Here is a 15,250-nt window from a genome sequence, read left to right on the forward strand (position 1 = left end):
TTATTTGAAAAAGCAGGGGTAGGTTCAATTGTCAACTGGCCAAAAGGAAGGCTTAATGTATCTCATTGTCACCTTCCTCCTCAGAATGTCTAGGAGTCCCACACTCATCACCTATCCCAAAAGACCTACTCCAGAATTTGAGAACCTGGGGACAAAGTTCATGTTTTTAATTTTACCTCCGGGCTCTTTAGCATCTTCCAAATTAAGTGGCTGGGGCTCAGGATCATGTTCCTGGGGAAAAGATTTAAAAGAAGAGGAAAAGACAAGGCAGGGGAAAAAAATCACATTTCCAATAATAATATATATTTAAATACAGAGTTCAAATCCCAGCAATCAAATGATGAGAAGTGTGACAGTTGTGCAAGTTTTTTCATCATATAATAGTTCACAAAGGGCCCAATACCAGGCATGGCTGGACCCCATTTTTTGCCATATGACTATGATATATACCGGTAGATGCCTGGGAGTACGGGCAGAGAATGTTATAATGTTTCTTGCCAGCTAAACTCTAAAAAAACCACCCCGACCCCTCCCATCCCCTTGTGGTTGATAATAGCTCCAGAGGGTAATTTCCCTTTAGTCTCAATAGCAGCTATTTTATAAGCAGGGAAGTGAATGCACCTTCATCAGGAAAATAGAGGGAAGAAAAATGTTAAACCTCTCCCAGCATTCTGCAGTAGAAATGAAAACCCTATCTTCTATTCATTGTTCTACGGCATAGTTTTTATTTATTTATTTCTTTGCTTTATATATTGCCCTTCCTACCAAAAGAGCTCAGGGCAGCAACCAAATCTGTGATAAAATATTTACACATATTTAAACCATTTAAACCATTCTAAAAACTTTTTAAACAATAAACACAGTAAAACATTTACAGATTTAAGATCAGATCATGGGTCTGGTTAGGCCCATCAAAACAGAAAAGGTTTTCTGCAGGTGTCTAAAACAGTATAATGAAGGTGCTTGTCTGATGTCAATATTTTTTACTCAGAGTGCATTAATAAAGGAAATATGAGGCCACAACATTTTACCTTTTCAATGTGTTTTTCAGAATTCCAAGGGCACCTCTGCTGCTGCTTTTTCTCCTGTTTTTTACGATCATATATCCGAACACGAGCACAAGTCATCATGCTTTCAAAATATATATAGACAGGGTCCTTATCCTCTTCTCGAATCTATAAACCAACATAAATAGACTTCCAAGTTAGAAGTGCACCCATGGAAAAGCCTCATTGTTCCACCATTCCCCTTCTCCACTTTTATCACCAAATAACCTAGACAAAATGCCAAAGGGAGCAGATAGGTAAAGATTATGGCAGAATCCAGCTGGTCCTCTTAGTGATGGTGCTCCAGCAGATATCCAATAACAAAAGGATGGAGGTGATTTCCTGCCAATTCATCCTCCCTCTGTAGCTCCCAATGCAACTGTTCTGGGGGGCTGCAGGGAGGAATAAGTAAAAACTGCCTCCCTTTGTCCATTACCGTGTTTCTCCGAAAATAAGACACCATCTTATATTTATTTTTCCTAAAATAAGCCCCACCTGAGGCAGTTATTTCAGTTGGTACAGTTATGTGAACAGTCCTAACAGTAACAGCAGCAGGTATGCTATGCCTCAGAGTTAGTTAGTCTGTAACACTTTACGTAAGACGTATTAGCAACGTAAGAAACATCCCCCTGCATTGTATATTTTAATCTGCAATTGCAAGTACACTAAGTAAAAGTTATATGTTATTTAAACTTTAAACAGAGTGTCTTGCGCAGTTTAAAGTTTAAGATAAGATACTGTTAATTCCTTACTTTCCATTCCCCCATGTTACCAGTTTGGTACAGTCCAATATGTTGGTTTACATTCCCATATTAGAGTTAAAAAACAAATGTCTTGGGTTGCCTTTGCCATAAACAAGTGGAATACTCTTGATTCAGCTTCGAAATCTCGTTTCTTTTGCTTACCACTGGATTGGGTCTAGGCGCATAAACTCGTGCTGATTTGACTCCACTGGTAGCAGGTTTGCCTTCACCAGCTGCAGGTTTGCCATCGGATGTTAAGACTTCTAGGACAGGTGGCATAGATTTTGTTGGTTCAATAGTTGATGGTGTTGGGATGTAAACTGGTTCTGGATCCGTTTCTCCATCTACTTTAACCCACAGTGGAAAGTTCTTAACAGGCTTTTCTGGCTCTGTACCACATATAGCTAGTAGAAAGATTTAATAATTTATTGTAAGGTGAAGAATACCTACTCTAATATAAAAATATCACACAAGCATTATCCAATGATAAAGATGACCTTTTTTATATTATGGAGAAAGAGCTCCAAGCTTGAGTAATTTATATGACCCTGGGTGAAAGGGAAGTTTAGGGCAGAGATAGACAGGTACACACAAAACCTCCTGGTCCTATGCATGTCATCGCAGATTCAAGCCCCTTTGTGCTAAATAGGTCTTACTTCCAGGTAAGTACAGTGGTACCTCGATTTGTGAACGCAATCCGTTATGCGGAGGCATTCGCTCGCCGAAGGCACACTTCTACGCGTGCGTGAAGCACTGATAGAGTGCTTCTGCACATGCGCAAGCTGCGCAGATCGCTTCTGCGCATCCAACGTCGCGGAACCCGGATGTAAACACGGAGGCGTTCATAAACGGAGGTAGGCGTAAACCGAGGTTCCACTGTATGTAAAGGATAATCAGCCTGTCTCATTAATGCCAAATGAATCCACTGATTAACATGCTCCACTAGTTTCAATAAAATTAAGTTACAATTAACTTTAGATTAACTGAAATTTAACTGATATTTAAATGTCTTATGGACAAGTTTTATTTCGAAATTCTCATTTGCTACTTAATTCAGAAACATGCATAATTACAAACTTACAAACACCCCCCTCCCAAACAAAAGGAAGTAGCTGCTTGCTACTGATTATACTTACTATATTCCACCTTTTTCTTCTTCTTCTTATCTTTAGATTTCAGTTTCTCTTTCTTCTCCTCTTTTTCCATCACCTCTTCCTGTTGTTTCACTTCATTTTCGCAATACAATCTATTCCTTCCGCACAGAGACTTCTCCAGGATCTTCTTTTGCTTTGAACTTCCTTTAACTAGGACTACCTTTCTTTTTAGGCAAGCACAGCCAAACATACAGTCTGGTTTGCGGCAATGCGTAGGCTGGCGTTTCTCAAGAGCTAAGCTAGAACAGATGCACCCAAGCCGGCAAAAGTCATTGTTGCATGGTGGTGCTCGCCTTTTGATTATTTGGTGGATAGGTTTGTTTTTTAGTGAAGCCTGAAAAATGCAGATACATAACTCTTCTCAAATCTCCAGATAAGTATCTGCATACATAATTACCACAATGTAGATAATAAGCTACAATTCAGATCCAGAGGGAAGCTGTATTCAGTCAATTGCAACAAAAACAGCAGCTTTTAAGGTGCTGCAAGATGCCATTGTTTTTGCTGAAATAGACTATCTGCAATACATAATTCTAGCAACAATGTAGCCAATAGAATGGGAATGTGTATTTGACCAATGCAAATATGACTGCATTTTTAATCAGAAGTGCATCTTATCATTATAGTTATTAATCCAGAAACCAATATATGCAAGTGTAAGTCTGCCTACATGCATCCTTAACTATCAAAGCTCCAATCCAGTTAATGTGCAATATTGAAGCTTCAACTGGTCCAAAATACAGCACCTGGATTACTGACTGGGTTTCCAGTTAGAGCTCATATAACACCTGCTCTAAAACAGCTGCACTAGTTTCCAGTTATGGAGTGTTAGAGGAGGGGTAGTGCCTCTGGTGGGGGACATGCCATGCTCCTTCTGGGGTAGTTTGTCCACCTGCGCTCAGCTCTCACCTGTGGGTCCTAAAAGCTGCCAGCATGCGATAGCGGCCACATCTGAGGAATGGCTTCAATTGGCCAGTTTAATCAGGTGACAGTAGCCAATGGGTCTCAGACCCTTGATGAGTTAGGGGCTTCCCCTGCATGCAAAGACAGGCTCTGGCAAATTGAGCAGATGAGACCAATAATGGGTCCAATGGTCAAGAAGGTGAGTTCTGCACATGCTGTAGAGGGGTTAGGCTCATCAACCTGGGAAGGTAGCCCATTTAGGAAAAGGAAAACTCTGATCCTAAACCTGCACTGCCTTATGGGATATCTTTGGAAGGAGAAAAGGCTAAGGACTAAACCCTACACAAATCTGGAGTGGAGTCCCTAAAATGGTTGGATGGCACCTCGTACGCCCTTTGGGCAACTCCTGTAGCTAAGCTGGTACCAAACGTATTGCTCTGCTTTCCTTTGGACCACATCAGCAAAGCCAAGAGGGGGGAGTTTGTTGTCTGGGCTGTCTAGTAACTCCATACACACTACTCAGGCTTGTGCCCTGGAAAGTCACTTCGGTAATACTAAATAATAATAATAATAATAATAATAATAATAATAATAATAATAATAATTTATTATTTATACCCCGCCCATCTAGCTGAGTTTCCCCAGCCACTCTGGGCGGCTTCCAACAGAACAGAACATTAAAATGCAAAAAATCTATTAAACATTAAAAGCTTCCCTAAACAGGGTACACCTAATGCAGTGATTTGACTTTGCTCCCAGAGGCATACCCCACTGTCTCGAGACAGACAGATGCCAACATGTATTTGCCAGCTCCCAGACCCAATTCATTGGTGTTTAAGACCCTAACCTACAGACCCTCTTGTGTATTAAGATATTTGTAGTTTTGTCACCCTTAAGAGTGCAGGGAATGATAGCCCCAGGGTTGACTATCTCTTTGGCAACCCCTAAATTGTAGAAATCCCTCACCATAGAAGTATGTCTATTAACATCATTATTCAGAAATGGAAAATATATTGAAGGCAAGTCACTGTTAAACTTTCATAAACAGAGTAACTCACCTGAGCAGTGAGTAAAGTAGACAGAGATAAGTCTGCTCGTTCTTCAGTAATGTAAGTCCGTGGTTTACCATCCCACAATGCACAAACCTCCAAATCCATCAGCTTCAACTGAGTCTTTGATAAACTTGGCAAGCGACTACTCTGTTGTTGCTGCTGTGCCTGACGCTGTTTCCCCTGTACATTTTCTTCTGTGCTTGATGCCATGAGAGCATCTATCTCACTAACTGCTTGACTACTTGGCTGAGACTTAGTGACTTTCTCTTCCAAAGCTGCCAAGTTGCGTTTCTGCTTTGTTACAACAGGCAAACCTATTGTAGGCTTCTGGGGTGACTTTTCTTTGCCTCTAGAAACTGCTTGCTTTTTATTCTTAATGTTCTCTCTCTTCTTTCTAGAGACAGAAGGCACAGAAAGAGGCTTGAAAGTATAAGAGCTAGTAGTAACACTGGATTGTTTTTTCAGAACACTATCTAGTGTCCGTACATAACTGGTGCTTTTAGTTGGAAGCTGGTAAACCACAGGACAACTGGATGTACTAGGAGAGAATTCCATGCTTGTTTCCATTAACTTCCCTTCATTTTCCAAATATTCATCAAGCTTGTCACTGCAGAAGGCAGATCGGTTCTTCAAGGAGCCTTCTAAAATGCTACCTGTAATCATATAAATCAATTTTCAATTGAGTATTGTCAACTTCACTGTGATGTGTTTGCATTGATTACATTGGTAAAAGCTTTAGAAACTGATGTACAGAGTAGCTGTGGTAACAAACATCGTCCACTATAGAAGCAGAAAGGTGGTTTGGTTTTTTTGTTTGTTTAGTGCTGTTTCTGAAAGTCTTCCAGCTCTCAGAAACAGAAGTAAACAAAAGGGGGAGGCACATTGTACACAAAAGCAAAAGCAAACTATTTCTCAAGAAATGTCAAACTTTATTTGTGCTTGTGATTTGGAGAGGATCCTTTCCTTCTTCAGGGGCTGATATAAACAATCATATCAACTCTATACACTGGCCCAGTTCACACAGAGCTCTAAGCCAAATCAAGGCTAAACACAAAGCAGCAAATATGTAGGTTCTCGGAGCAAAGATTATGGATGCCATGCTCCTCCACAGGTCCTGAGGAGGACCTGAGGAGGACACTACCCAGAGCTAAGCTATGGTTTGCCTTAGCATTGCATCTGAAACCAAGCTCATCTTCTATTTTTACATAAAATGTTTGTATTATTACTTCAGTCCCTGAAGAGTGAATTAATCCTTTTCAAACTTCATTGGGCACTAATAATATTTGGCTGAGGCTTCCTGTTTCTACCTACACCAGGAATGGAGGTCTCCCTCAACATCGCAGGGAGAGACAGACAGAGATAAACAAAGAATGATGGGGAAAACTCTTTGCATTCCTCTCTGGGTGGAATGCGAGGGCACGTAAAGGCACTGGGTGCAAGGAGCACTCTGACTAACACAACCCCCCTGATCCATTTCTGGAAGCAGATTGTCCTGCTAATTGAATTTTAATTGGATTAAAATACAGGCGCTTGCTAGAAGCGATGAGACTACAAACTGCGGAACAACAACCTAGTTGCATGGATTTAAAGGTCTGAACTGAAATGGCATTTCATTCGGTGCCGGAGACGGTGCGGGGAGAGGAGCCCATGGTTTCTTTATCCAAAGTCTTTTTTCCCTACATTTATGATTCAGCAACCCTCCCCAGAATGCAAGTTTAAAATACGTATATACAAGTGAGGTTGGAAGAAATTGGACTATTAATATGGATGTAACATCACAATTGGAACTGCATGTGTGAGAGGAAACGAACGGAGAGAGAGAGAAAGGGGTGGGGGGAAGTTCCACTTTCTGAAAGGATTATGTTGGAACATAGAGATAACCCCCCACTCTCCGTTACCTACAAAGGAATGTGAAGGAGACTGAGATACAGTAGTACCATGGTTCTGGAATGTCTCCGTTGCCGAACGTTTCGGAACCCGAACGGCAAAAAACCCGGAAGTAAATGCTTCCGTTTTCGAACACGCCTCAAAAGTCAAACGGCTTCCACTGCGTCTTTTTCAATTTTCTCAACTGCATTTGCAGCCAGCCCTTTCCACCTCGGTTTTCAAACATTTTGGAACTCTGGCGGTCTTCTGGAACGGATTAGTACCACTGTAATTTGGAATTTAAACTAACTTGAATTATAATTGGTCATAAATCTCTGCTGTGGGGAGGAGAGGAGTCTGTCTGTTGCAAGGACAGAGGCTTTCTTGTTAACTATTTGCAGTTTGGAAACAGACAGCTCTTCCTAGGCTGGAAAAAAATGGAGAAGACAGCTTATTTACTGGGATGGAGTGGTCTTTAACAAGCTCCTTGCACGAAAAAAAATTGAATCACTGGATGAAGCAATGCAGAGACTTTTGTAAAACTGTGAAATAATCGCTCCCCCCGAGTCTTGATGGGAAGCATCAATAGTTGGAAGAATGAAGAACACAGGGGTATATATATGGTTGGGGTAACATAATGGGGGGGGGGGGAATTGCCATACACAGGAAAGAACAGTGATTACAGTAAGAGTTCCTCACTTGAAGCTTTATAAATTACTTAATATATCAACATGAATAGATATCGCAATATCGCAGCTGTTGTATAAGGGATTACTATATTGAAGAGGAAGTACCGGGAATTGAAACTATTTAGATATTGGAATGCAGGAAAAAGAAGAAGAAGAAAACCATCAAATCTAGCACATGAGGGGGCTACTTTAACTAAATTGTGTAATTCGGTATTTAAGTAATTGGTATTAATAACTGTATTAATTGGACAAAGTTGGCTTTGTTATAATGAGGCTGTTATTGGAATGATATTGGAAAAACTAATAAAATATATATTTAATAATATCTGGCTGAGAAGCAGAGTGCCAATTGATGATACAACTTGTTTCTCTTTTGGTACAGAAAAAGTTAGACCTGGAAAGTTATTAGAGTTAACTTCTGTATTCTTCAAGGGTGAGAAGAACTTGTATCAATAAAAACCTTGTGGGCAATGTATTTACAACAGGCTTCCTCAACCTCGCTAGCTAGGGATCATGGGAGTTGTAGGCCAAAAACATCTGGAGGGCCAAAAATCTGGAGGAAGCCTGCCTTACAAGTTCAGTCCACTTTATACATTTTAGGCATGTCATCATGCTTGCCAGTAAGCTGCAGATCAGTATCCCAGTTAGATCTCTTAGCTGACACCCTTATTTTAGACAATATGCACGCCTATAATTCTACCAAGTTACAGCTACTGATTAACAGTGTACTTAGGGGTTGTGTAGATGGAATAACCAGACACCCAATTAATCCATTATGTTAAGTGACTCTGGGGTGCAGGTGTCTGGAGAGTTCATTTCCCCATTTCATTTGACTCAGAGAAAGTAGCAGGAAACACATCCTACATCTTACCTTCATTTTTTGAAGAACTATGTAACTTCCCTCGCCATCCTTTTATCTTTGTGAAGTCATTCGTCTTTCCAGTCCTGGAAACAAAAGGAAGCCCAGTATCTGGTGGGAAAGACAGTCAAGCTAGTTTTATGTGCTGCTAGGTAACAATTTATCAGATTATGCTCATACATTTTAAAATAAAGAACCTTCAGAACCATTACCTTTAAGCACTGCCCAATCCTATGCAGAGTAAGGTGTTTCTAACTCAACTAAAATTAGTAGGGTTAAGGTGTGCTCAGCTGTACATAACTATTTAGCCTCAGTTTACTCTACCATATGGGACCAAACAACTAATCGTAAATGCAGCTATTGAACAGCAGATCTTTTAGGCAAAGTCAAAATTTCAGTGCTAACAGTGAAGTGTTCATGATTTGTTCTACCAAAACAGAAGTGCTTCTTCTAAAGACATAAAGCTATCCTGTAACTCAAACTTTAAGCTTCATTGCAGTGTTAAGAAAGATGGTGACTTACCATAAGAACTGGAATTGGTCCTTAGGTTCTTCCACAATGTGTATTCATCAGAATAACTTAGTGGTAGCTGCACACCCAAATATTTTAAATCAATACTCATTGTTGGGTCCACTAAGTTCAGCTTTAGTCCCACTACAAGAAGAAAATGCCATATAAAAATTCTATACAGCATTCGAAAATGCAAAGCTGGTACATGCTTCACAGAGCTTACACTTACCTTCCCGAAGACTAGGATGTATCACTTGCTTGTACTTATAAGACTTCAGCTCTTCCAACAATTCTTTTTCCAGCTGTGGTATTCTCTGACTGTCTGTGAAATAAATATTTAAATTGCTGAAATATCTTTACCATTTTAATTCACTTGACTAAGCATCGTTTGCTTTCTACCCCAATCCCATAACACACACAATACTCTTCCCCCAACAACTCCTAAAAGAGAGAGAGGAACTGGATGAGGGCAACTGCACTGTCTCTCAACAGTACAGGGTTAATGCCAATTGCTTCTCATCTCTTTCTCACCTCACTTAGTGCTCAGTATTTTAAAGTCTTGGAGAGAGAAAGAACCTCAAAGGCTGGACAACATGCTTAGCATTTCTATGAAACTTGCAAACCTTTTGCAGCAGAGACAGTGGACTTGTCGACACTGGTGAGTAATAATATTAAAAAAGCATTATAAAAATGTGACACCAGAGGGTGTTGTAGAGCAGTGATCTTTCGCCAATGGGAAATTGCATTGGGAACTAATTTTTAGTGGGGTTTTTTTTATATATATAAAAAATAGCATTTTCCAGATCAGTGTAGATCCAGCCAGGGAGAAAATGCCAAAAAGAACTGGTCAGGGCTCATCCAGACTTCCTTTTGTGCCATGGAAAACCTGATTGCTATTTGCTCTGAATCAGCAGTAAAATGTGGTTTTCCCAGGGAAAGTGCTCCGACTAAACAAGAAATGCTTGGACACGAAGCTTTAAAGTCCAAACCTGTGCCCAGAAACGTGGCAAATAAGGAAGTCGGGATGAGCCTTCAGCTCTGCTACATTTGCTTGGCTTGGCAAACTTGAACATTAGGCCACTTAGGGAGAAAGAGAAGTATCCATAGGGCTAAACTAGTTGGGAGTTAAATGATTATCTGCATCTAACATACAAGGTTTCTTGTTTTGCTTCTAAAGTAGATTGCACCAGCTCGGGAACTGCACACCTGATTTGGTCCTTTATAAGCCATTTTAATACTCCCATCATTACCTGGATTAATACATGCATCCAGTGAAGAAGTATGTATATCCTGCGATTCTTCTTTTTCACATGTAGTCAGAGAAGAAGTCTGAATATTCTGATTTTTTTCTTTTTCTTCCAATCTATCAACATTGTGGATATCCAGAGCTTCCTAAATGTAAAAAGAATAAAATATATGCCTTGACAAAACACTATTCTATTATGCCAGAGACAATCAAAAGCTCCAGGTGGTGGGGAAATTGATGGTAGAGCAACTACTACATCCAGAGCCCTGCTGGCTACATGTGGTCAGGGCAGGGGCAGGGGCCCCAATTCCCCACCCTTTCCCCCTGCTTTTGTTTCTTTATTTTCCTTCTTCCGTTGAACACAAGGGAAGGAAATTCACTATACTAGCACTAGGGCTGTTGTTTCAGGGTTGGTTTCGAGCAATGTTGGGGGCATGGGGTGTCTTAGAATGCTGTAGATCCATATACCACCCATATGTTCCCTAAACACCACATTTTGGCTCCAAAACAGTCCATGGAGGTTTCCATATGTGTAGCAGATTGCCTCTGTCAGAATGTATGTCACCCCACATGTGGATCTACTCTTCCTCTCTTCCACTCTGAAGACCCCTCTAAACATTCTATCTGCTCCAAAGGTTTGGGGGACCCTCTGAAGCAGATTTTGGGGGACTGCACAGGTGAAGAAGATGAAGTCCTGCTGGGTGAAAACTCCACTCATCTACCACCCCTTGATACACAGTGTTGCATACCATCCCAAGCCTCAGAGTCCAAATCATTACATTTGGAGCTAATAATCAAGAGTTTCATAATATAGAAAGCCACAATGCAAAGCTTAAGCAAACTCAAGATCCCATGGTTCAATGTCAATTAAGAAATACATCTGCAGATTTTTAACTTAATGGCTTTTCTAATGTGACATAGTACTTCTAACAACTTTAAATTTCAGAAATAGAATTACCTTGGATGCAAATGATACAAAGAGTACTCCGTCCACATCCTCAAGGTCGGGTTTAACATCCAAATGGATATTGCCAGGTCCGAAGGAGGCATAATTTCTTGTTGTAATAGACTTTCTAGTATATTTAGGTGGTCTTCCAACTTCAGAAAACCTTATTTTCCGTGGTCTTCCTCTTTTACGTGGGCCAGGCAACCTAACCTTTTGGTTACCAACAATACTCTTGCGGGAAATATGGTTGTTGAATGCATTTGTCTTCCCTCCCACTAAGTTAGCTAAAGAAGGGCCACGGTATGTAGTGGCCTTGAGACCACAGCTAGATACTTTCTTTGTTATGGTAAGACTGTTACAGGTTTCAGTATTTTTCCATTGCACATCTCTTGCCGTAGGTGATTTGTGTGGCACATTATTTTCAGATACCTGTTTTCTAGTTAGCATTTCCTCTGTTTCCAAAGCTGTAAAGGGGCTGGAGACACTGTTATTTTCAAAACAAGTAGGCAAATAATCTAATGGATGACTCAAAGGTGATTTTGCGCTTTTAGAAAGAGACAACATGGCCTGTGAAAGAGCAGAGACCTTTACTGTATTCTTGTTAACTGCACAGGGTGCTAGATAGACTACAGGCATCTTTTCACTATCTAGTTTCAACATCTTTGCTTTGGCAACACCCAACTGGTTGGTCTGTAGTCGCTTACGGGATTCAAATTCCATTTCCTTCTTGCCTACATCCCTGTGATTCTTTCGCCGCTTCTCCAGGATGGAGTCAACTCTATTTGAATATTCTTCTACCATGTTACATGCTTTTTCCTGCTTCACATCTATTCCTTCCATACATACACTTGGCCCATAATCATAGTCATCTGCAGGTTCCTCTTTCACAACAACATTGATGCCTCCATTTGAGTTCAAAGGGGATGCCACACGAGAGCGACTCTGACAAGGACTTCCTATTGGACTAGACAAGAAAGGGGAAAAACAATTGCAAAGTAGTAAAAACACACAATAAAAACCTGAACAAGCAATATATCGCCTTTCTTTTTAAAGACAAATTTATACCATACAAATATAAATACCTACAATTCAGACTATCAACAAAACAGTAGCACCAAGGTCAGCTCTAACAAACGTTGCCTAACAGATATATCTACATTTAGGTCACATACTCATTTAAATGTTTTCTTTTTCATTATTTATTTAAGGAAACTTTAACATACAATCTCTAAAGGTGGATAATACACTCTAAGCACTAATTTGCACACATACACAAAATATGTCTCTTTTTTAAAAATCCTATTATTCACAATGAACCAACAAGCAACTGTCACCTCGCATTTGAGAGATTACTGGACTACATTAAATCACAATAGAGTAAGAACAGCTGACAGTGAGAAACACAGCTAAGCTACAGCACACTGTAAGTTAACTATGTTCATGTTAACAAATAACTAACAGTAACTCTTACAACTGTATGTACGCATTCAATTAAAAATGAAGGCTTTCACTCCCATCAGGTCAACTAAACCTAGTTAGATGATCTAGGGGTTCATGTCCTGAGGATAGTGGGTCTCTTATCTTTCTTCATGCACTAATTTCCCAGTAATTAATTGTTATTGTTATAACAATACACTGTACATAATGGGTCTTTGCTACAGAGCGCTCAACAGCATGGCCCACTTAATTTTCAACTGTGTTTTCATCCAGACCTTCCTAAGTTTTGTTCCCCATGCACTTTCTCTTCTCAACCCACATTCACTTTTGTAAAGACTAGTTTTAAACTTCTTTAAATCGTATTATGCAAGTAATTTTTTAATACCAGCTTAGTGAATAGGTGGCATGCAAATATGTTTTAACAGATTATCATTTCCAAATAGTCACTAACAGCCTGCTTTCTGCCTCACTATTCACAACTGGGATGGTGCAATTACTTTGAATTCAGTGCAACAGCATAATGCTTAAAACATGAGCTTTAGAAAACTCTTTTGCAGCTTTTACCAAATAAATAAATTGTTTATTTCTTTTATTATTTTAATAATAATAATAATAATAATAATAATAATAATAATTTTACTTCAATGCTTAATTGTTTTTAACAAGTGCTTTTTCTATGTTTTTAGCATTTCTCTCTTTTTAATTTAATGTGCTTTCAATCCTGTTGGGGGAAAAGGTTAATTATTATTATTATTATTATTATTTATTCAGAATATTTGTTATTACTGATGAGAAAGCAGTAAGAAAAGTCTACAGTAAATCTGCTTTTGTGCTGTTCTCCATTCCAAATGAGGCGAAGTGTTATTTCCATACACTACCCTTGGAAAATATATTTATTTTGCCTCATATTATGTATTCTGCTTCCAGCCCCAACCCATGCTTTGCCTGAGCTTACACTATGAATCATGGGGCAAATTCCCAAAGGAATAAGTGTTTCTGTAACCCTGATCATTATCAACTGACCATGACCAAAGAAACCCTTCTTCGCTGACCATGGCCAAAGAAAAATAATCTTAGGGGTGTACTCATCAAAGTGAAACTAGAAAAATAGACTGCACTAGAGACAAAGAAGAGACAAGACTGTGCTGTGATACTGGCCCCAGGTAACTGGCTGAAGAATAAACATCAAACTCCTGCGATGTTGATGTCACCAGGGGGAGTTCTATCACTACTGCTACTTTTAAAGTTGAAGAGGGAAATTCAGAATAAAGGCAATTAATTGGTGCAGCATGTTTCCTTCAGCACCTCATTCAATATAGTTTTTAATGAGTCACCCTAAACCCAACACTGTCTTTTCATGGACCATACTGTTTTCTTTCTTGGCTCAAATGCATGTAAGAGCCACTTTACTTTTTGTCCTTTGCAGCAGCAAATCAGCAGTACCATAGAAGGGCTGTAAGACAGCTCAAGGTTATCTCTTACGCACTTGCCATGTAGTGAGTGCAACAATCACACTTGGTACCCAGGGCCACTCCCAGTTCTACAGCCCTGAATTATTTCTTCTTAGTGCTTAAATGTTTGGAAATGTTTCTACAATGCTGCTGCTGCTGCTGCTGCATATAGGGAATAGGCAGAATTTGGCTCCCACCACCTAAACCTGCCTGAGCTACTTGAATGTTTAGCAAGAGATTGCACACCCACATGTATTCCAACTGCTTTGGCTCAGAAGATGTTGATCAATCCGAGTACTTTTATAGCCTACCCTTCATCAAATGTTCCCAGAGCAAGGAACATACAACACACTGAAAACAAATCAATTTAAAAATTAAAAAAGAGAAAGGAAAAAAATAACACATCCTTGAAATGAGAAAAACCCATAGGCAAACACACACAGGCATCTTACTTAACGTACCACACTAATACTGAATATTGAGCAAAAGCCCAGGAAAGAAGATCCTTGCCTGGCACAAGCATGACAAAAATGTCCACATACTCATCCTGTGTCCCCACATTATCTAACTCATCCAGAGCAAGATAACAAGAAGGGCTTCCTGCCTTGATCTAAGGAAATGATGACAAGCTGACATAGGATGAGACATTCCTTCAAATATTTGGGTCCCAAGTTATTTAAGGTTTCATAGTCAACACAGGAACCTTGACTATAGGCACCCAAGGCAGACCTTTTAGAATCAGTGTTACGTTATTTCAGTTCTGTACATTCTGGCAGCTGCAGTCTTCAATGGTTGCCGCTTCTAGACCATCTTCAAGGACAACACCAAATAAAGCATATTAAAATAAACCAAACAGGAAGTTACCAGAGAACGGGTAACTGTGCCTTTTTCTCCAGTAACTGGGAAAAGGCACTCGGCACCACTGAACCCACTTTAGCCTCCAGTGACATTGCTGGATTAAGGAATATGTCTAGACTACACATCTGTTCTTTCTAGGAAAGTCTGACTTCCTCAAGAATAGGCTGTCTATTCAATTCCTGAACCCCATGTCACCACAAGGCTCAGTTCTCTTTACCCAGCTCATTACTAATGTGAGGAACCATTCCAACATTACATAGCCTCGATTGACTCTGATGATGAGAAATATAGAGCTGGGTATCTTGTTGACACTTTGCTCCCAATCCCGATGACCGTCCACAGCACAACTGCCATGTTGCCAAGTAGAAGTACCCAACTGCTACTTTCTGAAATCAGCTCTGCAGGTGGGACTGCAATTTCCATGCCTCCAGCTTCCAAAGCACAGAGCTGGTCCAACAAGATACTATGGCTAGTGATAGCAAAAGTTACT

The 15,250-nt window shown here is 39.9% G+C and overlaps 1 protein-coding gene across 5 annotated transcripts in view; it reads right to left on the minus strand.

The window, feature by feature from the left end:
• MGA (MAX dimerization protein MGA) overlaps window positions 1-15,250 on the minus strand; it is a 41,133-nt gene that overhangs the window by 19,710 nt on the left and 6,173 nt on the right. For all 5 annotated transcript variants that reach the window (XM_035111920.3, XM_035111929.3, XM_035111912.3 and 2 more), the window contains exons 3-12: window positions 11,027-11,978; window positions 10,073-10,214; window positions 9,052-9,144; window positions 8,835-8,966; window positions 8,325-8,423; window positions 4,905-5,551; window positions 2,926-3,277; window positions 1,952-2,193; window positions 1,032-1,175; window positions 177-231 (exon numbers count right to left, since the gene is read on the minus strand). In XM_035111920.3, the coding sequence (XP_034967811.2) occupies window positions 177-231; window positions 1,032-1,175; window positions 1,952-2,193; window positions 2,926-3,277; window positions 4,905-5,551; window positions 8,325-8,423; window positions 8,835-8,966; window positions 9,052-9,144; window positions 10,073-10,214; window positions 11,027-11,978 (2,858 nt within the window). The remainder of the gene's footprint in view (window positions 1-176; window positions 232-1,031; window positions 1,176-1,951; window positions 2,194-2,925; window positions 3,278-4,904; window positions 5,552-8,324; window positions 8,424-8,834; window positions 8,967-9,051; window positions 9,145-10,072; window positions 10,215-11,026; window positions 11,979-15,250) is intronic.

This window comes from Zootoca vivipara, chromosome 1, assembly GCF_965207765.1.
Source record: "Zootoca vivipara chromosome 1, rZooViv2.hap1.1, whole genome shotgun sequence".
Classification (NCBI taxonomy): domain Eukaryota; kingdom Metazoa; phylum Chordata; class Lepidosauria; order Squamata; family Lacertidae; genus Zootoca; species Zootoca vivipara.